At 39.4% G+C, this 23,363-nt stretch overlaps 1 protein-coding gene across 1 annotated transcript in view; it reads right to left on the reverse strand.

Moving 5' to 3' along the window:
* Positions 1 to 1,861: 1,861 nt before the first annotated feature.
* The window catches only part of LOC128647986 (mast cell protease 8), an 87,995-nt gene continuing 66,493 nt past the window's right edge, over positions 1,862 to 23,363 (reverse strand). The window contains exon 5 of the mRNA XM_053700666.1: positions 1,862 to 2,357. Coding sequence (XP_053556641.1) covers positions 2,223 to 2,357 — 135 coding nt within the window. The 3' untranslated portion in view covers positions 1,862 to 2,222. The remainder of the gene's footprint in view (positions 2,358 to 23,363) is intronic.

Raw genomic sequence — 23,363 nt, forward strand, 5'->3', positions numbered from 1 at the left:
GGTGGAGCTGCTCGGTTTTGAAACCATGTTGGAATCAAGTATTCCACATTTGTGACGAGGTGAGCATGCCACTACCACAGAAACCAGAGATAGCCCTCTTTCATATCTTCCCCGTCAAAACACCTACTCCCCTCTCCAGACTGGTCATCTTTGTCTTTGCTGCTATGAAACTCGCCATAGCAAGAGCTTGGAAGAAATCTGTACCCCCTACCGTTCTAGAAGTTATTGATACAATCAAATTTTTTGCCAACATGGAAAAAGCTTTTATGCTAGCGTGGACAGAGAGGACCAGTATTGGGCTATATGGGAATCCTGGTTCAATTATCAAGAGACCTTAGAGTAAAGATTGCTACGCCAATCCCTCTACTGGATGAGATCCCCCATATACTAGTAAAATGCCCTACATTCAATCTATCTAATGTAAACTCCTCTTACCCATCATTACCCATGTTCAGCCCATTTTACGAAAAAACAACAATTATGTATTTATAAGTATAAATTTCTGTGTGATTTTTGCACATCCAGTGTACTACAATTACGATTTGCGCTGTGCATATTTAATATGATTTATTCCTGTGTAAATTACATACAAATTTTATTTTTTTGTTAACATACGATTGCACTTTAACAATAAAAATTTTCCTTGCTTATGTTTGTGTGAATGGTTCAAATATTTGTTTTGTATAATGTTTAAAATACGAATTTTGTTGTGCATGTTTCATATGAAAATGCAGTATACGCCCCTTAGCAAGACAACCTGTTTTCAGGGGAAAAAAAGTGGCTTTAGATCATTCCACCAGGGAAATAGATGGACTGGTGAGCATTCTTTAATAATCTTGCCAGCCCAGAGAGCTTTCAATCATCGAGCCCCTAGTCTCAGTTGGAGACATTCTATTGGAATCACACTGGACTAGAAAAGTACAAATAAATCCCTCCTGGCTAAACTGGCCTGTCTTCAGGGCCAGTTTAGTCCAACTTCCACTCCAGCCCTGTTACCCCCCACCACAATCCACTGTGATTTATTATTGTTTTGTAAGCATGCTCATTCCTTCATTCTGCTGCCATACTAGGGCCACCACTTATCATGACTCATCTTCCCTCCACGTCAGCAGCTTCTCACTGACTGATTTACAGTTTCCAACTCCTACACCATGACAGCGACTGCACACAGACTGTGCTAGTTTTAGTGCACTGCAGCAGGCCGGATGTCATTGACTGGTGGCAACACCTTGTGGAAACAGAGGCAAATCAGAGAGAACAGTATTAGTGCATCATCGCACTGCATTCCCACCAAACCTGGACATTTCCATGTCTGTTCCTGAATGAGCTTCAAATTCAGACACACACTTGGAAAACTGGACTGTCCAGGTCATTCCCGGACAGGTAGAATCATACTTTCCAGAGGAGCACACAGAGGTCTCCCCTGTAGCAATGTATCTAATGACTACAGTCTACAGAGCAAGATGGGTCCCCTTTTGGTGTGGGCCCGGTCTCAACTGAGAGACCTCTAATACTCCTGTAGTGACACCACTGCTATTTAGATGCCAAGTACTAGGTCTTCCAACACACTTATGAAATGGTTGTCAGGCCTTGCATTACCTCAAAATGTCCACATGATGGTGCCCTGTGCTAATATCACATGCATAGTTTTTTTTTTATCTATTATAAGGCATCCTGTTCTTTTTCGATTGTGTTAGTTTATCATGAATGTATTAAACTAAGATGTTTATCTGTTGCATGTACATAGTTTTTCCTAAACACAGATTTGAATAATGTTAGTTTTCTTTTGCTCCTAGTATTGTTTGAAATGTAATACTTATAAGCTGGCCTATTTTCTATTTGTAAATGAAACCACATAGACTGATATGAAATTTGGGTTTTAATCAAAGTAATAAACATCTTTTTTTTTTAATGCCTGTAATAATTCCTGTTAAAAAGGTAGCTAGAACACTCACTTTAAGGGGGAAATAACAGGTACTCTCCCCCTTCTCTTCATATGAAAAGACCCTTTACACAAACAGAAGCAAGCTGGAGTAGGTATACGTCGGTATTCTCCTAAAACTTTGGGGCTTGGTTAGGAGTCTAAAAATCAGAGCAATGTTATTTAAAAATAAGCAAAACTTTATATATTTTTTTTAAACCTGTATAGGCTATATAAATGAATAATCTACAAAACATTTATGTAAAGAAAAATCGAGTGTATAATGTCCCTTTAAGGAAAGTCATCCAGACATAATCTTCCTAATCCAGGGCAGGAAGCTGGATATTTGGGTGTAAACTCCTGGAGGCTTCTCCTTTCCAAAGGACACAATTCCTGTGGCTATACTGTCACACACCAGAGGTCCTCCAGAGTCACCCTAAAATTAAAAGAGAAAAAGTATAAGTTTGTCCATGATATACAGATATCTGTACAGCGAAAAACCTTGATTAACTGTTGAATTAAAGCACATAAAAGGTTAATTTTGATATGCACTGAAGTGCAATGATGATTTTTCTTTCATAAGGTAGTTAGAGTCCATGGGATTAAATGCATATTTTACATTCCTATTTAATTCACATAGAATATAATGTACTTTTTTATTATTAAATATATATTTCTATATATATTTGATACTGTTCATGTAAAATACAGATCAATACATATATAGGAATAGATATACAGGTATATGTATATATAGAGATATAGAGAAATGTATTTACAAAAAATATATGTGTATATATATATATATATATATATATATATATATATATATATATTATACATATATAAAAATATATATACACACACACACACACTGACGTTAAAAATGTCTGGGGTCACTTAAATATTTCCTTATTTTCCATTAAAATATACTGTACATGAAATGAGTTAGGAAATATAAACCTAGATTAAAAGTTGTGCGCTAAACCGGTACGTAAATAATGCTAAAAATGTAGTGGTACCGCAAAAAAAATCTTCTGTCCTGACTTGAAGTGCTCGTGCATTTTTTCTCCCATAGACCTCAATGGAGAAAAAGTGTTAGAAAAAACCTAACACCTGCGATTGCGGAATGATGTCTATGGAGACAATAAGGTATATTATAAATCTAACACCCTAGTCTAAATACCCTTAATCTGCCGCCACTGACATCGGCAACATTAAATAAAGATATTAATCCCTAATCCGCCACCCACCCGCATCGCCAACACTAAATAAACCTATTAACCCCTAATCCACCATCCATCCGCATCGCCAACATTAAATATACCTATTAACCCCTAATCCACCACCCACCCGCATCGCTAACACCTAAATAAAACTATGAACCCCTAATACGCTGCCCCCCACATCGCCAACACTGCAATAAACCTATTAACCGCTAATCCACCAAACACCCACATCGTAAATACTAGACTAAACCTATTAAACCCTAAACCGCCAAACACCCACATCGCAAATACTAAACTAAACCTACTAACCCCTAAACCACCGACCCCCCACATCGCGACAAACTAAACTATTAACCCCTAAACCTAACACCTGCTAACTTTAAATTAAACTAACAATATAACTACTCTAAAATAAATAAAAACTTACCTGTGAAATGAAAAAAACTAAGCTTAAACTATATATAAACCTGCAAAAAAAGAGAGTAGTAATCCCAAAAATCCAAATATAAAGAAAGGCTTTATTTCAATCAAATTAAAATAACGACATGTTACGCATAAAAGGAGAGGAGAAAGGTTTTACGCGTTTCGGCTTTGGCCGTACTCATAAACCTGAAAAGGCACAGGTGAGTGCTGTTTAAAAAGGATAAACCCACTACAGTCATTGGTTGGTGTTAAACACACCCCTATTAACCTGTGAAAAACAGAATTAACACAATTCTATTCTAAATGGGGTGGATGATCTAATATAAGTAATGGAGGTATCGCTACACAGTTTAACAACATGAGGCAAAAATATATAAAAATATATATATGCACAACACAGATGCTTGATGCAGAAAGGTAACATATTAGACAGTTGGTAGAAAAGTAGGTAGGTATACTTCACTAATAAATAAGCTGTAATACAAACGCCATATATCAATGCTGCATAATTGCAGTATACATATGTTAAGACAGTACACTATAATAGCAAAACATTGTTTGACACTATTATATTCTATGTATACATATATAACAAATAAATAGATATATGATCAAGGGGGCAATTGTAATGAAGAATAAATAATCTATAACAATATTGTTACAACATTAGTTAACTGTTCATATTGGAATAGCATATAAAATCCATTAAATGGAAAATGAATGTGAGAAATAATAAAAAAGCTCATCTATATGGTATGATACTGACTAAACATACCAGTATGTTTAAGAATTTTGTTGATTCACATGCTTAGATGAATGATTTTGAAATAACACAATTGAAAACATTAGAACATGAAAAATCCAAATGTCAAGGAATCAAAAAGGATACAAAGAGGCAAGATGGAGGTGTACAGGAACACGAAACATTAATTTCCAATGGTTAATGATGTCAAATTCCAAATTAAAACCATGTGGAATTTGGGTATGAAGCTTCATGATCCAATACACCTCCTGTCTTGCTAGTAGTTGGTCTTTGTTACCTCCCCTAGGGGGCAATCGTATTGTTTCAATGCCTCGCCATCTAAAGAATTTGGTATCCTTGTGTACCTCTAGAAAGTGCCTTGAAAGGGAAGAACATGGTTTGTCATATTTGATATAGCCAAGATGTTCCCAGACGCGAGTCTGGACTTCTCTACTAGTCATGCCAGCATATTGTTTAGAATGTTCAACGCACTCAATGAGATACACAACATAGGAGGTAGAACATTTTATACATATTTTTGTTAGAAAAGTTTGTGAAGTGTCACATGAATAAAAAAAAATTCCCTCAGTGATGTAGTCACAGACCTTACACCTGTGGTTCCCACATATATAGGTACCATTTACTTGTAACCATGAACCTGTATTTTTGATATTAGGAGGTAATTGACTAGGGGCTAGAATATTGCCCAGGGTAAGGTTTTTGGAAACCTTTGAAACCTTTTACTACTGTGGATTTTAAATGGGTATCACCTAAAAGGATAGGAAAATATTTCTTGATGATATTACAGACAGAGGAAAAATCTGATGAGTATTGTGTAATAAAGGACAGTGGTCTACCACATTTAGTGTCTTGTTTTTTGGTCTGTGATTGTAAGGCTTGTCTTCAATCTGAAAGTATCTTATTGGCTAGATGGTCAAGTAGTTTGGGAGAATAACCTCTTGTTTTGAGTCTTTGTTTAATATCTTTACTTTCCTCAATAAAGTCACTGTCCTTACTGCATATCCTCCTAGCCCTCAAGAATTGACTTTTTGCTATCCCCTGCACTTTTTTTATGCAGAATAGTGTTCCCTGAAATGGGTTTTCTAAACAGCTTAGAGTGGATTTTATGTTACACAGAATAACCCATTAGAGTTATATCCAAAATATTGACACTTTTTTCGTGCCACTCATAGGTGGATTGTAAACCATTATGGCTGTCATTTAGATAGTGAACAAATTATATGGCTTTTGTCTCATTAGAGGACCAAAATAAAAATGAAATCATCTATAAATTGACGATAAAACACTACTTCTGCTCTGAAGGGGTTATCCATGCTGTAGATGAAAAAGCGTTCCAGCCAGCCCATATACAAATTAGCATATGAAGGGGCAAATTTTGCCCCATAGCTGTACCTTGCTTCTGTAGGTAGAATACTCCTTCAAAGCAGAAGTAGTTGTGTTCCAACAAAAACTGCGTGATGGACAGAAGATATGATATAATGTCATTCGTTAGATCAGAACTCAATGTAAGAAAATATTTGATGGCCTCTAAGCCCATGTCATGTGGTATGCTGGAATACAAGGAAGCCACCTCAGTGGTGAGCTAACTGTAGTTTTCAAGCCAATCAACATTTTCCAGCATACTCAATACATGAGGTGTGTCTCGAATGTAACTGGGTAAGGATAAAATATAGGCCTGAAGAACCCCATCCAACCAATCGCTTAAGGGCTCAAGCAGGGAGCCTATTTCTGACACAATAGGATGACCCTTTATGCCAATAAGGCTTTTATGAACTTTCGGCAGATGGTGAAAGACGGGGATAATAGGATGATCCACATAAAGGGAATTCGCAGTCTGTTGGTCAAGTATACCCAAGTGAACCCCGTCATCCAGCATCTGCCCAAGTTCCTGCTGAAAAAGCAAAGTAGGATTCTTATTAAGGATAGAATATGTTTGCTAGTCATTTAATTGGCGCAACTTCCAAGGATTTGCCCCGATGATGTATGGGGTAAAAACTTGAAGTGGCTCTTCTTTTTGGAAATTTCACATTAGAAGATTAAATAAACCTAACATTACTATTTGTTAAAAAATAAGGTACCAAAAATAAAAAACCTAAATTATAAAATTAAAAAATCCTAACACTACGAAAAAAAAACTAACATTTCAACGAAAAATTAACTTACAAAAATAACCCTCTAATCTAACACTAAACTACCAATAGCCCTTAAAAGGGCCTTTTGTAGGGCATTGCCCTAAAGAAATCAGATCTTTTTGGATACAAAATAAGTCCCCCCTAACAATACAATACATCGCAGCGCGCCTCTCTTCCTGATGCCGGTCCAGTTTCCTCCAGTGGTGCGAATCCTGCAGCTATGTAAGTACCTCACTTACATTCACCTGTGCCCAAGTATAGGTGTTGCTTTGTGTGCTCCTGGGTGCTGTGTTACGTTATGCTGGATTGCCATACTGTTATTGAACTCTGCCTGTCTGACCACTCTGCTTGCTTAACCCCTGAACTGCTGGATTTCCATACTGTTATTGAACTTTGCCTGTCTGACCACTCTGCTTGCTTAACCCCTGAACTGCTGGATTTCCATACTGTTATTGAACTTTGCCTGTCTGACCACTCTGCTTGCTTAACCCCTGTACTGCTGGATTACCATACTGTTATTGAACTCTGCTTGTCTGGCCATTCTATTGGTTTACCCATGAACTGCTACACTGCTGGATTGCTTTCCTGTTGCTGGACTCAGCCTATCTTGACCATTCTCTGCCTTCTTCTTATTGCCCTGAAGGACTACCCTGTCTACCGTCAGTACTGCTTACCTCGTTTAACTAACTTAATCTGCTCTGGGATAATTCCTATCATTCCACTTGACGCCGGGATAAGAAGACTACTGGCCAAGTTTTGTCTGATAGATAGATATCCCACAAGCATTACATTATACTTGGGCCATGGACCCAAATGAGGTAGCAAGAACAGTCACTCTTCAGGGACAGATGCTGGGAACCCATACCATACACTTGCAGAATGTGGATTCTAAACTAGAGGCTATATCCGCTATGCTCTCCTCACTGGTTGCAGAAAAGAACGTTACTCCTTTTGTTGCACAGCCTGTCCCAGCTGCCAGTGCTGCAAAGTCTTCTGGAAGTATACCCCGGATACCTTTGCCTGACAAGTATGATTGTACTACTGATTGTAGGGGTTTTCTTAAGCAGTGCAGGCTGCACTTTCACAATGATCCTCACACCTTCCAGTCTCATCAGTCAAAGACCACTTTTATCATTTCTTTATTGAAAGACAAGGCCCTGGGTCTCTCCCATTTTGGAACAGAATGCTCAACTCCTGAACGATGCTGATGCCTTCATTTCTGCATTATCTTCTGTGTTTTGGACTTCTGGCCATGCTTCTGTTGCAGAGTACTCTCTCTTGGATCTCCGCCAGAGCAATAGAACTGTGGCACAATAGGCCATCGAGTTTTGCACCTTGGCACTTGTTGTGATGGCAGTTATGATGGCAGTGCTCTTAAGGTGGCCTTTAGGAGAGGCGTGCGTGAGCGCATCAAGGATAAGCTAACTTATCGTGATGTTCCTTCTTCTCTGGATGAATTCATAATACTTTGTATCAGTCTGGATTCTCACTTTCAGGAGAGACAAACTGAGAGAGACAGAACTTGTAGAATCCCTCCCTCTCATCCTCCTACCCGTCTAGACTACCCTCTACCCCTTCAGCGCCTCCAGTTACCTCTGTAGAGGAACCCATGATCTCTCCTCCCTCAAACCCACAGAATCTGAAAGACAGAGAAGAAGGAGATTGAGACTGTGTTTCAATTGTGGTTCTTACTCACACCAACTTAAGAATTGTGATATTCTGCCAGGAAAAGCCAATGCTTAGAGGATAAAACTAGGGTACCTTGAAGCATGGTCACTACTAAATCCCCTCACTCTTCTCGGATCCTGGTACCTGTTACCCTTACCTTTCTTCAGAATTATGTCCACACTCAAGCCTTTATTGATTGAGGGGCAGCTGGAAATGTTCTTGGTCACCGTTTTATGATTCAGGCAGGCTTGCCTCTACTGCACAAAAAACAATGTCTCAAAATAACTACTCTGGATGGCACTCACCTTGGAACAGGTTTAATTCATTTCGAATCAGCACCCCTAATCCTGACTGTGGGAGTCCTTCATACTGAACAGTTGCAGTTTGATGTCATTCATTCTCCAGCATAACCTGTCATCCTTGGTCTTCCTTGGCTTCTGGTACACAATCCACAGTTCGACTGGGCTGAGGGACAGTTGGCCTCTTGGGGTACATCCTGTCTTTCTAAGGTTACTCCTCTGCACCGCATCCCCATACCCAGTATACAGACCCCTTCAAGCCTTCCCTCAGTATATGCAGATTTTACAGATGTGTTTGAAAAGAAAGCAGCTGATGTGCTGCCTCCCCATCGTCTTTACGACTGTAAAATTTACCTCTTTCCTGAAACCCCACTTCCTAAAGGGAGGACTTATCCACTCTCCAAAGCTGAAAGCAAGGCCATGGAGGACTATATTCAAGAGAACCTTACTAAAAGGTTTTATTCGCCCTTCCTCTTCTCCTGACGAAGGATAGTGGGCTCAGACCCTGTATTGACTACAGAGCCCTAAACAACATCACTATCAAGAATCGCTATCCCATTCCTTTGATCACCAAACTTTATGATTCGCTCCAAAATGCTCACTTCTTCACTAAGTTGGACCTACATGGGGCGTACAATCTTATTTGTATCTTCCCAGGGCATGAATGGAAGACTGCCTTCAACATGAGATCAGGGCATTATAAATATCTTGTAATGCCTTTTGGGCTGTGTAATGCCTCTGCAGTCTTTCAAGCATTTGTCAACGATGTCTTCCGTGACCTCCTCAATCACACTGTGATCGTCTATCTGGATGACATCCTTATTTTCTCCTCCACCCTTGAGGAGCATCATGAGCATGTAAGACAGGTACTTCTTTGCCTCAGAGACAATTCTCTGGTAGCCAAACTGGAGAAATGTGAGTTCGATCAAGTTCAGATCCAGTTCCTTGGTTATGTCATTTTAAAGGAGGGTTTTGCCTTCTAAGCTAACCGCAGTTCTGGAATGGCCTCAACCCACCTCATTAAAAGAACTACATAGATTATTGGGGTTCTCCAATTATTACCGCAAGTTTATAAAGAACTTCTCCCAAGTAGTTGCTACACTCAATGAGTTGACTAAACGGAACAGAGACTGCAAGAATTGGCCTCTTGAAGCTGTGGATACCTTCTCTTGTCTGAAAAAGGCCTTTTGTTCTGCTCCTGTGCTCCACCATCCTGATCCTGACCTGCAGTTCACTTTAGAGGTTGATGCCTCCAATTTAGGAGCTGGAGCAGTCTTAACCCAAAGGGATCCTTTAACCTCCAAATTACACCCTGTAGCCTTTTTTCTCCAAACGCTTAACTCCTACAGAGAGGAATTACGATGTGGGCAATCGTGAACTCTTAGCAATTAAGATGCCCCTGACTGAATGGCGTCATTGGCTAGAGGGTACTGCCAACCCCATTCAAATTCTCACTGACCACAAGAATCTGACGTATCTAGAGACTGCTCATCGACTCAATCCTCAACAGGCCAGGTGGGCCTTGTTCTTTTCCTATTTTAACTTTGTAATCTCTTATCTTCCTGGAACTAAGAATAAAAAGGCTGATGCCCTTTCCCGTCAGTTTCCTCAGTCTAGTGACTCTTCTAAAGCTCCTATCGAACACATCATACCCCCTTCCTGTGTGGTTGCTCAAATTAACACCACTCTACTTCAAAGACTGCAACATGCTCAGTCTAGAAAGCCTCCTGAAGCCCCTGTGGCTCCTGATATCTTCTTTGTACCTCCAAACCTACGCACACCTGTGCTTTCCTGGGCTCATGATAGCAAACTATCAGGACATCCTGGTTTGACAAGAACTTTTAAGTTTCTTTCCCGACATGTATGGTCGCCTACCATGAAGTCTGACTCTCAGGATTATGTAAAGGCCTGCATGACTTGTGCTGCCAATAAGACTCCCTGATCCTTGTCTCATGGGTTGCTCCAAACGTTATCCATTCCCAAACAACCTTGGACACACATAACAATGGATTTCATTGTAGACTTCTCTTCTTCTGACCATCATACGGTTATCTGGGTTGTGGTGGATCGGTTCTCCAGACTTGCTCATTTTATACCCTTAAACAAGCTACCCTCTTCCCAAGAATTATTCCCGTGAATATTGTTTCCAACAGAGGTCCTCAATTCATCTCTACCTTTTGGAAAGCTTTTTGCAAATTGATTGGAACCACTGTTTCCTTGTCTTCTGGCTACCATCCCCAGACTAATGGGCTGACGGAGAGAGCGAATCAGGATCTCGAAGCCTATCTCAGAGCTTATGTTAATTCTTTTCATACCAATTGGTCTCAATTGTTGCCCTTAGCCGAACTGGCAAAGAACACTCATTGGCACTCTTCTCTACGATGTTCTCCATTTCAAGCCACAGCAGGCTGCCAACCTCATGTCTTTCCTCTTTCTGCTAAGTCAACAGGGGTTCCTGTTGTAGACCAACATGTTACTAACCTCACTACTCATTGGCAACATATTCGCTCTCAGTTACGTTCAACTGTCTCCAGTTACAAGAGGTTTGCTGATCATCATCGAGCTACTGTTCGTGCCTTTTTGGTAGGTGAACGTATCTGGGTCTCTACTTGACATGTTCGTCTACGTCAACCCAGTCAAAGTCCTTAAAAGACTGTCTACTGTTGCCTACAAAGTGGCGTTGCTCAGAACCCTGCGCATACACCCAGTCTTTAACATCTTATTGCTCAAGCCCTACATCAAGAACAGATCTATCCTCCTCCGGTCTTGGTTCATGGTGACCCTGAGTATGAGGTTGCTAAGATCCTGGACTCCAGATACAGGTACAGGCAACTGCAGTACCTCGTGCATTGGAAGGGTTACTCTGTGGCAGATTGTTCCTGGGTTCCTGCCCGTGATGTGCATGCTCCATCTTTGGTCTCCAGGTTCCATGCTGCTCATCCTTTGAAACCAACTCTGGTTCCCGGAGAGAACCCTTAAGTGGGGGGCTGTGTCACGCCGCCCGACCGCCACTTCGCTGTTGCCATGGACACTGCGATGAGCTTCAGGTGCTGGTGATGATGTCATCACAGTGCGCCTCTCTTCCTGTTGCCAGTCCAGATTCCTCCTGTGGCGTGAATCCTGCAGCTATGTAAGTACCTCACTTAGATTCACCTGTGCCCAAGTATAGGTGTTGCTTCATGTGCTCCTGGGTGGTGTGTTACTTTATGCTGGATTGCCATACTGTTATTGAACTCTGCCTGTCTGACCACTCTGTTTGCTTAACCCCTGAACTGCTGGATTGCCATACTGTTATTGAACTCTGCTTGTCTGACCATTCTATTGGTTTACCCCTGAACTGCTACACTGCTGGATTGCTTTCCTGTTGCCGGACTCAGCCTGTCTTGACAATTCTCTGCCTTCTTCTTATTGCCCTAAAGGACTACCCTGTCTACCGTGAGTACTGCTTACCTCATTTCACTAACTTACTCTGCTCTGGGATATTTCCTATCAATCCACTTGATGCTGGGATAAGAAGACTACAGTTGTTAGGAGTTTTGTGAAACATTTTTGTTTAACAAAATCCGTAACTACTGGTCTTTGGTAGTGGAATGGATCGTGGCGATATAAGCTATAACGCTAGTGGAATAGCCAGACCACACAACCTGTTATATGGGTGACCTTAAAATTCCACAACATTCCTATGATTAAGTGCCCTGTAGTGGCACGAAACACGTAAGGAGCTGCTGTTGCATCTTGCTCTATGCTTTAGTATGCTTAAATAAAAGCTATGTTTTATTTTCAATATTAGTGCCTTCTTCATGCAGTTACTTGTGTTTTTTAGCTGAACATTCCACACTCAAAAGCCATTTTTTGAGTGAGGAATGGATCAGTGCGGCATAGGCTAAAACGCTTGTAATACGGGTGAGAGGACTATTCCACTCACAAAGGCCAAATTTCCAGAGATATAGCTGTACTGTAACACTTGTAATCTAGGTCATTGTCATTAACAAGTTATTATATATATATATACATACATGTTGCCACTGATATTCTTATACTTAGGACAGGTTGTTTTTTTTACCCCTCGCTCAAAACAATTTCTGCGGGTCACATGACAGCATCATATACTAGTCTGTGCCTTTACATTCTACCCTTTTGCTTGTATGCTCCTTTAAGATAGAAATGTACCTGCTTGCTATAGTATGTTTAGGGAATATAGATGACCTTTTTGCAAAACCATGACTGCTTAAAAGCAATTTTCTGTGCCCAGCTGCAGTGTAATCCTGCAACCAGCTGCAAGGGAGCCCTACTCTTTTCTGTCTTATAGCAGCATTAGCCCTGCTGTAAAGGGAAGATACAATAAGAAATAAACAGCTATAAGATAACATTGTTCAAAAAATATTTTTTTTTTTTAAAGGGACACTGAACCCAAATTTTTTTCTTTCATGATTCAGATAGAGCATGCACTTGTAAGCAACTTTCTAATTTACTCCTATTATCAATTTTCTTCATTCTCTTGCTATCTTTATTTGAAAAAGAAGGCATCTAAGCTAAGGAGCCAGACAATTTTTAGTTCAGGACACTGGACAGCACTTGTTTATTGGTGCTGTTCAATCAGCAAGGACAACCCAGGTTGTGAACCAAAAATGGGCCGGCTTCTAAACTTACATTCTTGCTTTTCAAATAAAGGTAGCAAGAGAATGAAGAAACATTGATAATAGGAGTAAATTAGAAAGTTGCTTAAAATTGCATGCTTTGGAGCCTATTTAACAAGGGTCTGTCGGACCTGATCCGACAGTGCGGATCAGGTCTGACAGACCAACGCCGCCCCATGCTCAGAGCAGGAGGACAGGTTATGGAGCAGCGGTCTTTATACCGTTGCTTCATAACTGGTGCTTCTGGCGAGCCTGCAGGCTTGCCAGAAACACGGCCCTCAAGCTCCATCCGGAGCTTGATAAATGGGCCCCTTAATCTGAATCATGAAAGAGAAAATCTGGGTTCAGTGTCCCTTTAAATTAAAAGTACTGTAACATCTCCATTTTCTCAACTGATCCGGGTTAGTAAATTAACCTGCCCACCCAGACCACTTGAAAGGAACACTTTACCCCAATGATCCATTTTAACTGCTGGAGCGTATTTAAATGTTTACAAATAGCCCCTTTTACTTTATTTTGGCATTTTAAATAGCTGACGTTTCCTGTGGTATCCCTATCTATTCTGAAAGTTTCTATACATAGGTGTAGGTTAAAGGAAACCTGGGTAAAGTTGAAGAAATTACACTCCCAGTAGGAGGTACAAGAGATAAGCAATAAATGTTATTTTTCAATTGTTCTAAGTATTGGGCTTTAGTTTACAGGGAGAGGCATGTGTGTAGCTACCAATCACCTGCTAGCAGCACCCAGTAGTGCATTGTTGCGGTGCCTACCTAGGTATGCTTTTAAAAAAGAATACCAAGAGAACAAAACAAATTTCTCAATAAAATTAAAATTGCATATCTGATCCATGAAAGCTTAATTTTGCCTTTCATGTCCCTTTTTAAAGGGACAGAATCACTTTAGTTAAAGGGCCACTGTAAGTAAATATTTTCTATGCCTGTTACTAACTAACTACCCCAAATACGCTTTTTATCAATAGCATTTCATTAACATATCTCTAACGTATATCAGAAATCTTGTCTGCAAATTTAATTGTTTTCCAAACCCACTCCGTGGGTATCCTTTGCTCTGTACCAATCCGTTTACAATACCTAGGTTTCAAAATGGCGCTTTAAACACAAAGTTATTGGTTTAAGTATTTTGAACATGCAGTGCTGAAAATAGTGGGCAGGATAACGTGACATCATCGGCGAATAAAAGATATAACTTTTAGAACGTTATGAAACTTTGTTTTGGAGAAAATATAGGTCAGTAGGTTTTAATTAATGTTTATTAACTTTAATATGTTAGTTGTTTAGCTTAAAAATTATAACAGAAAGTAACCCTTTAAGCAAACTACTATTCCATTAGAATACAACACTTCCTTCAAGGACATATTTATAAGACTTGTTACATATTGGCTAAGAGGTAACCTTTAGAGTGACAGTTCACCTCTGCCTCATTGTCTGTGGTGAGAGGTGGTGAGTTACCATGGAGCCTGTGATGTCACAGAGGAGCTTTAGCTCACAAAAGCATCAGCTCTTGAGTCAGTGATCACATCATACCTGCTCTGACAATGGATAGGACATTAGTAGCTTGTCATAGAAAAGCTTTTCAGCAGGCTGTTTTTTTTTCTTCAGACCAGCAGGTTGTGGTGTTTGAGTAGCAGATGTTATAACTTTATAGTGTGACTCTTTATCAGAGATGGTCTCTGAGAAGATTTCACTGGATAAGATTCAGGATCGTCCGTAGATGATTAAAGTTGCTAATACTTTCTTGTGTGATGCTGTTGTGGAAATAATCTTCATCAATGCCAAAAATGCAACTTGGCCATTTAACTAGAAGAGCCTGGTGGTTAAATCGTGGTCGTCGGATATGGTTTGTAAAGGCAGATTTTGTCTCCTTTTCAGGGGAAGATTTTATTCAAACACGGACTGTACGCATGTATTTCTACGCCTGTTTTGAGTTTTTTCTGATTTAGCCATTGACACTCTTCTTCAAGGTAGGAATCCTTTGTCTAGGAAGATTTATCATAAGGCCCCGGAAATGTTTGCTTTCCTGGTGTCACAGTAAGAGTTTCCTTGGAAAACTAAAATATGTTACAGGGTTCAGAGTATCCAATACAGCAGTAATGACTGGGTAATGACAGTAGTAGAAATTTGGTAAAAGAGATATGTTGCAGGGTCAGCGTACATGATACAGTTGTAGCAGATGACTGGATAATTCCAGTTATACCTGTCTTTTAACTGAGTTATGTTGCTGGGTCAGGGTATACAATACAGTTGTATACAGTTTTAGCAGATGATTCTATAATCAAAATAATACTTGTCTGGTAACTGAGTTATGTTGTAGTGTCAGGGTATACAATACAGTTGTAGCAGATGACTGGGTAATCACAATAATGGTTGTTTGGGAACTGAGATATGTTGCAGGGTTTAGAATATACAATATAGCAGTGTCCAGGATAAATACAGCAAAATAAACAAAAAAAAATACAGCAGGGTACATGCGAACTCAGGCAGAGGAAATCAGACAGGACTGGAATGACTTGAAATACACAGGGAAAAGGTACGTTGGAACAGACAGAGAGTAAACTGCAACTTAGCTGGTGCATTGAGCCTAGGCATGAGAATTTCCTTTAATAGAAACTGAGTCTGAGATCAGGTGGGAGATAACTAATCAGACAGGTACCAGCAGAAGAGGTTGATGCCGACAGCAAGCTGACTGACAGGGAAGACTGGTAACATCCTTAAAAAGACAGGGGCATTAAATATGCAGGCATGACCCATTTATCATTAGACAGGTGTTGAATCCAGTATCTCCTCCTTGGAACCTTTTTGGCCCTACGAGTGTTATAAGCATCATCCTTTACACTTGTGCATGGTTTGGACACTTGTCTTCTGTCTGGAAGATAATATATTTTACATAATCTGGATGTGTTTAGGGCTCTAAAATTGTCTATAGGGACCACTAAGATTTTATTGACAAACTTCTTCATTATTTGTCCTTTTGTTTATGAATCTCATGAGGGTCGGAAAGCTTCAGCAATTACAATTGCTTCTTGGCTAAAGCAAATGATTAGTAAGGCTGGTGCCGAGATCTGTTTCTACTTCTAGGGCCTTTAGGAATTAAAGGGACAGTCTAGTCCAAAATAAACTTTCATGATTCAGATAGAGAATGCAATTTTAAACAATTTTCCAATTTACTTTGTCACCAATTTTGCTTTGTTCTATTGGTATTCTTAGTTGAAAGCTAAACCTAGGAGGTTCATATGCTAATTTCTAAGCACTTGAAGGCCGCCTCTTCTCTCAGGGCATTTTGACAGTTGTTCACCACTAGAGGGTGTTAGTTCATGTGTGTCATATAGATAACATTGTGCTCACGCACGTGGAGTTCCAGTGAGGCAGCTCTAATTGGCTAAAATGGATGTCTGTCAAAAGAACTGAAATAAGGGGGCAGTTTGCAGAGGCTTTAGATACAAGATAATCACAGAGGTAAAAAGTGTATTTATATAACTGTGTTGGTTATACAAAACTAGGGAATGGGTAATAAAGAAATTATCTATTCTTTTAAACAATACAAATTCTGGTGTAGACTGTCCCTTTAAGTATCTGTGGAACAAATCTGCAAGACATCTATTTGGTTCTTACATTAGTTTACTACATTTTATCATTTTGATGTTTTTTGACTCTAATGTTTTTAGCAGGAATGTTCTCCAGGCAGCAGTATCTGGTCATTAGTTTTTGTGTCTTAAGTTCATGTTCCGCACTTTTACGCTTATCTCGTAACTCCACAGCTTGAGTATTAGATCACCGATGTGATGTCTCGTGGACTCTCAACACTTTTTCAAAGAAATCAAAATGTATACTTACCTAATAAGTTAATTTATTTCACTGTTATGAGAGTCCAAGAGACCCCCTAATTTTTATGCTCATTTTGCGACAGTTTGCACTTCATTTACCCTTCCTTGGTCTTTTCTGCTTTTCTATACCTCTCCTTCCTTGGCCATATGTTTTGACTGAGGTAAACAGTGAAATGGATGGGATTAAAAGTTCTTGGTATGTTGGGTATTTTTTGCCTCCTCCTAGTAGACTGGAGTATAATTCCACATGTGATTTCTCATGGATTCTCACCACCATGAAATAAATTTATTTATCAGGTAAGCATAACTTTTTTTTATAAGTACTTTTTAAAAGATTTTTATATTGGTGTAAATCTGTAATGATCCTGAGAGCTTACTCATCAAGTAGCAAATTTCCCTAACCTCTTTTTTTTAGCTGGTATATGTTTGTATACTAAATTTGTATGTTTTAATTTTTATATAAACAGGTCTTTACTTGAGATTCCCAATAAGTTTTAATAGAACTGTTCATTAAACCATCGGAATGGAGGAAGATGTAAGCAGTTTTAATTACCACTTCTTTTGGGTTAAGCACTTTTTAAATTTGTGTTTTTAATAAGAGTATTTGCTTTTGGAGAGCTGCCTACACCTTTAGAGGACCTAAATGGAAGCCAAGCAGAGTGATATTCTCTGTAGGGAACTTGAATGGTATAGAGTTTGTGGAGCTGGGAGAGGGAAGGGGATTTAGTTTAATACGTTTTTCAACTAGTGTTTTTCATTAGTTGTTTTAATATTAGAATAACTGTTTTATTTTGTTCTCGGAAGGACCGAAAAGGATACCAAGCAAAGTGACACATCCCCTTTTCCTCTATGGAGTATTGGATTAGTGGTGGGATGGTGTAGGAGGGAGAGAGGAAGGGATTGTCACACTGTTTTTTTAGAAAAAACAGGTCATCTTAAGGAAACTATAGCAGTGGAATTACTAAAGTTTTAATGTGTATCTTCTATATTAAAGGGCCAGTCAATGATTAAATGAATGTTACATAATTATGTGGATAGTGGAAAGGATTTTAAAGATTTAATTCCCCAAACTCATACTTAACTCACCATACCTTCCTCGCCAGCCTCTTCTGCTCTTCTGGTTTCTTCAACAGCAAAATTTATTATGACAGCACAATCGGTCGACTTGTTGAACTCCTGCTTTACCCAGTGCAGGAGCACGCTACATGTAGTTCAACTGCATGACCAGGTGCACTGTGATTAGACTGTTATACTGTTGAAGAACCCTGAGGAGCAGTAGAGGCTGGCGAGGAAGGTAAGGTGAGTACAGTTTGGGGTGGGTTAAATCTTCAGATTATTGTTTTTTTTTATTAAGATCCTCTTTTGGAATTAAAATTATGCAAATCTGATAAATCCTGTTTAATACAAAAATATTGACATTGGTATAAATCTGTAGTGATCCTGAGAGGACACTAGTCATGTAGCAATATTCTTCACCCTCTTTTTTATGTTTTATATTTTTGTAAAATAACTTTGTATCTTGTAATATTCTTTAAACAGGTCTCTTTACTCGAGCTTCCCAAGAAGTTTTAAACCCTCGGAATGGAGGAAGGAGGTAAGTTATTTTATTTACCACCTCTTTTAGGTTAAAACCTTTTTTAAATTTGTGTTTTTTAATAAAAGCATTTAGGAGAGTTGTCTAAACCTCTACAGGACCCAAATGGAAGCCAAGCAGAGTGGCACTTCCCCTCATCCTCTGAGGGGACCTGGAATGGTAAAGAGCTTGTGGAGGTGAGAGAGGAAAGGGGTTGTCCCACTGTCCCACTGTCCCACTGGTTTGTCTTTGGGTTCTGTAGAAATCAGTAGGTGATCTTATAGAATTTATATCAATAAAATTAGATCAATGAAAGTTTGATGTGTGTTCTTTAAATTTGTAATTTATATTGTATTTAGCTGTGTTTTTTTGTTTTTATATTTGATTTTTTTTAATTTTATACCTCCTTATTTGATTTAACATTTATTTTTTATTTATTTTTTTGTTTGTTATTCCTTTTAAATTGTTTAAGATTTTTAAAAAATCCTGTTTTACCTGAACCCTTAAAGGGATAGAAAGATCAAAATTGAAATGTGCATGAATGCATTTCATTTTTAAATAGAACTATTCTTACACGTACCCTTAAAGTTATATACATCCATTAGCTTGAGACCTATATATATCTTTGTTTGTTTTAATATTTTCAAACAGGTCTCTTTACTTGAGATTCCTTAGAAGTTTTAAATTGAACTGTTCTTCAAGCCCCTGGAATGGAGGAAGAGGTAAGTTATTTCATTTACCATCACTTTTGGGTTAAACTGTTTTTTGATAAAAGCATCTAGATATGTTTTATATTTACTGTAGCTAAACTAACTTTGTATGTTTTTTTTAAATATATTTAAACAGGTCTCAAGCTTCCAAGAAGTTTAAGATAGAACTGTTCGTCAAACCCTTGGAATGGAGGAAAAGGTAAGTTGTTTTATTTATCACCTCTTTTGGGTAAAACCGTCTTTACATTTGTGTTTTTTGATAAATGTATTTAGATATGTTTTATATTTAGCTAAACTAACTTTGTATGTTTTTGATATTTTAAATAGGTCTCAAGCTTCCTGAGAAGTTTAATATAGAACTGTTCATCAAACCATTGGAATGGAGGAAGAGGTAAGTTATTTGATTTACGATCTCTTTTTGGTAAACCGTTTTTTAAATTTGTGTTTTTTGATAAAAGCTTTTAGATATGTTTTATATTTTTGTAAACCAACTGTGTGTTTTTTTTTTTTAAACAGGTCTCGAACTGTTCTTCAAACCATCAGAATGCAGAAAGAGGTAAGCTATTTTATTAACATCTCTTTGGGGCTAAACTGTTTTATTTGGGGGGGGGGGGGTTGTTGATAAAAGCATTAAGATATGTTTTATATTTTGCTAAACAAACTTTGTATGTTTTTGTAATATTTTTAATAGGTCTTGCGCTTCCCAAGATGCTTTACATAGAACTGTCCATCAAACCCTTGTAATGGAGGAAGAGGTAAGTTATTTTATTTACCATCTCTTTTGGGTTTATCGCTTTTTAATAAGGCGGTGAGAGCCCATGAGCCATCACATGTGAAATTAAACTCCAGTCCATTTGGAGGAGGCAAACAATACCCAACATGCCAGGAGCCTTTAATCCTTCCCACTTCCCAGTACACCTCAGTCTTATTTATCTCCATAGGAGAAGGTAAAAATGGAAGTGCTCTTCAGGGGTTCTCAGACGTACAGTATGTGAGACACATTATCCCCTTCAGAGAGCTGAGAATAGAAAAATGGGATGTACAGGAGTAAACTGGCAGTGATAGTAATTCTCCCTTGGGAGTTTGTCACTGGCCTGCCTCAGGTGTTGCTGGGAATTATCCTTCAGTCTCCTCCTGCTGGCCTCTCGATGTACTCCTGCTTCAGATCTAACCAGGATGGGCTATTGTGCTGGATGCAGGTTTACTGCAGCTGGGTAAGAAAGGTGAAGCAAGTTCTAACAGGTAGGTAAAGAGGAGCATTTACATAGCCCACAGGCTATTGGTATGTATATTAACTTTACACCTAGCCTGAGGACAATACACACATAGATTTTTTCCCTTTGAAAGGTTTAAGGCACTTAACTTAGAGTCAGTCCTGGGTATTATCTCTTTACATTCTTTGTGTGGAGGTCAGTTTTTGCATTGGGAAACTGTTTGTGTTATAGGTGTGCTGCTGCTGAATGAGAGACCATTATAGTATAGGGTAGGTCCCAGGGAGGTTACCTAGAAGGAATATTTGCATATTGTAACGTTTTGGCATCTATGCTTCCCCAGAGCAAATATAAGCGTTTTCTCGCAGAGGGTGATACTTCAGCTGGTTTCAGTTTATCTGGCATATCTCACAGAAGCAGCAGATCGGTAACTCTGCTTAAGGATTCTGATGTGTAAGATTCAGATACTTCCTAAGGGGAGATACTGTTAGATAGTCAGGATCCTTTGATGAACCTGGAATATAAGAGCGCATATTTAAGATGGATTATCTGCACACTTTGCTGCAAGAAGTTTTCCTTACTCTGAGAATTCCAAGAACCTGTTCCTACAGAAGAAAAGATTGGTTAAACCACTAGATTTGTTATTTAAGCCTCCTAAAACTTTGAAGTTTTTTTCTGAGGTCAAGAAAGATGTTTCCAATTCCTCATGCAAATCTGGAATTTTGGGAATTTATTCCCACAGTGAATGGAGCTATTGCTACGCTTGCTAAAACTACTACCATTCCCTTAGAGAATAGTACCTCTTTTAATGACTCCATGAGACCCATTTATCAAGCTCCGTATGGAGCTTGAAGGGCCGTGTTTCTGGCGAGTCTTCAGACTTACCAGGAACACCAGTTATGAAGCAATGGTCTAAAGACTGCTGCTCCATAACCCTGTCCGCCTGCTGTGAGGAGGCAGATAGGAATCGCCGCAATTCAACCTGATCGAATACGATCGGGTTGATTGACACCTCCCTGCTGGCGGCCGATTGGTGCAATGCTGAATACGGAGAGCGTATTGCTCTCCGCATTCAGCGAGGTCTTGCGGACCTGATCCGTACTGTTGGATCAGGTCCGCAAGACCTTTCATAAATAGGCCTCCATAGATAGAAATCTAGAGACTTTTCATAGGAAACCTTTTTATCAAGCAGTTTGTTTATTTCAGGCCAGCAATTAGTGTAACCTATGTAGCGGGTGCTATCACTTTGTGGTGTGACACCTTATCAGTGATGGTTTCTCTTCAAAAACCTCTCCCTAGAGGAAATTCAGGATTATCTTAAAATGATCAAGATTGCTAATTCCTTTGTGACAATTTTTTAGATCATTCGCATTAAAGCAAAGATTGTGCCTTTGGCGGTTCTCAGGAGAGCTTTGTGGCTCAAATCTTGGTCTGTAGACAGGGTATCAATGGGCAGACATTTATCTCTCACCTTTCCAAGGATACATTTTATTCAGTCCTAGCTTTGATGCAATTATTGACACTGTTTCTGGTGCTAGGGGTGCTTTTTTACCTCAGGACAAAAAGTTCACAGACAAAACTAGATTTGCTAATCATTTTCTTTCTTTTCACCAGTCCAGTAATCAGAAATCTTTCTCATCTGGACAGAAAGCTAAAAAAAAAAATTGGGAGTGATCATTCCCGTTCCAGATTTGGAAAGAAGCCAAGGGTTTAATTCAAATCTGTTCATAGATCCAAATAAGGAGGGAACTTACAGACCAATTCTAGATCTCACATTCTTAAAATTTCTACAGGTAATCACGTTCAAGATGGAGGGGATTTGGACCATCTTACCCTTTGTACAAGAGGGTCAATGCTAGCTGTGCTAGGGTCAGTCACTAATGGTGGGATTAGGACACATAACATGATACTTATGCTAGAGAAAATGCCTCAATATAAAATTAGATTATAATCATTATTTTAGTTAACTACATAGCAAGCTGCTATTTGTAAATCTTAGTACTACATACAGTTGCATTCTCTAAGGGTCGTACAAATACACAACTAATTACTTAATATCTGTGTTGTCTTTAGCATCACTGAGCAGAAAACAAACATCTGACAGGTCAGCTATGGCTCCTGGGCATAGTTTGGGCAGCCCTGCTCTAAGTTCAGGGTTCTCCAGTTCCACTTTTTAGCAGCCACTAGCTGTAAACTTATCTAATCCCACAATTGGCTCCTGACGTCACGTAGAGGAATGCCAAGGTCTGCCTTTTGCTGCTGCTCTTCCTAGGTGCACTGTGCCACACTTTGCTCTAATTTAAAGGGGCAGCAACTGATTACAGGAACGCCTGCCTATGTGGCCACAGGTGTGGGGATTCTTATATAAACCTACTCAGCCCCTTCAATCTGGGCTGAGTTATTGAGGAGCTTACCTCATGCTTACCTGCCCTCCTGTTCCTTTTCTCACTTATCCTAGTATCCCGTGATATCCAGCTTAATCTCCTGTATCCTGCTTTACCAGTGACGGCTTACCTGTATCCACTGTACCTGCTACACTCACCTGGTATCCCATGACTTTCTTACCAATAGTACCCGCTGGGTATCCTGCTTTACCTGCTGCTCTCACCTGGTATCCTGTGACAGCCTACTGAGTCTCCTGTATCCTGCTGTACCAGTGGCAGCTTACTTGTGTCTGCTGTACCTCACCTGGTATCCTGTGCCTTCTGAGTCTCCTGTATCCTGCTGTATCAGTGGCAGCTTACTTGTATCTGCTGTACCTGCTACACTCACCTGGTATCCCATGACTTTCTTACCAATAGTACCCGCTGGGTATCCTGCTTTACCTGCTGCTCTCACCTGGTATCCTGTGACAGCCTACTGAGTCTCCTGTATCCTGCTGTACCAGTGGCAGCTTACTTGTGTCTGCTGTACCTCACCCGGTATCCTGTGACAGCCTACTGAGTCTCCTGTATCC

Source organism: Bombina bombina, chromosome 2 (genome assembly GCF_027579735.1).
Source record: "Bombina bombina isolate aBomBom1 chromosome 2, aBomBom1.pri, whole genome shotgun sequence".
Classification (NCBI taxonomy): Eukaryota; Metazoa; Chordata; class Amphibia; order Anura; family Bombinatoridae; genus Bombina; species Bombina bombina.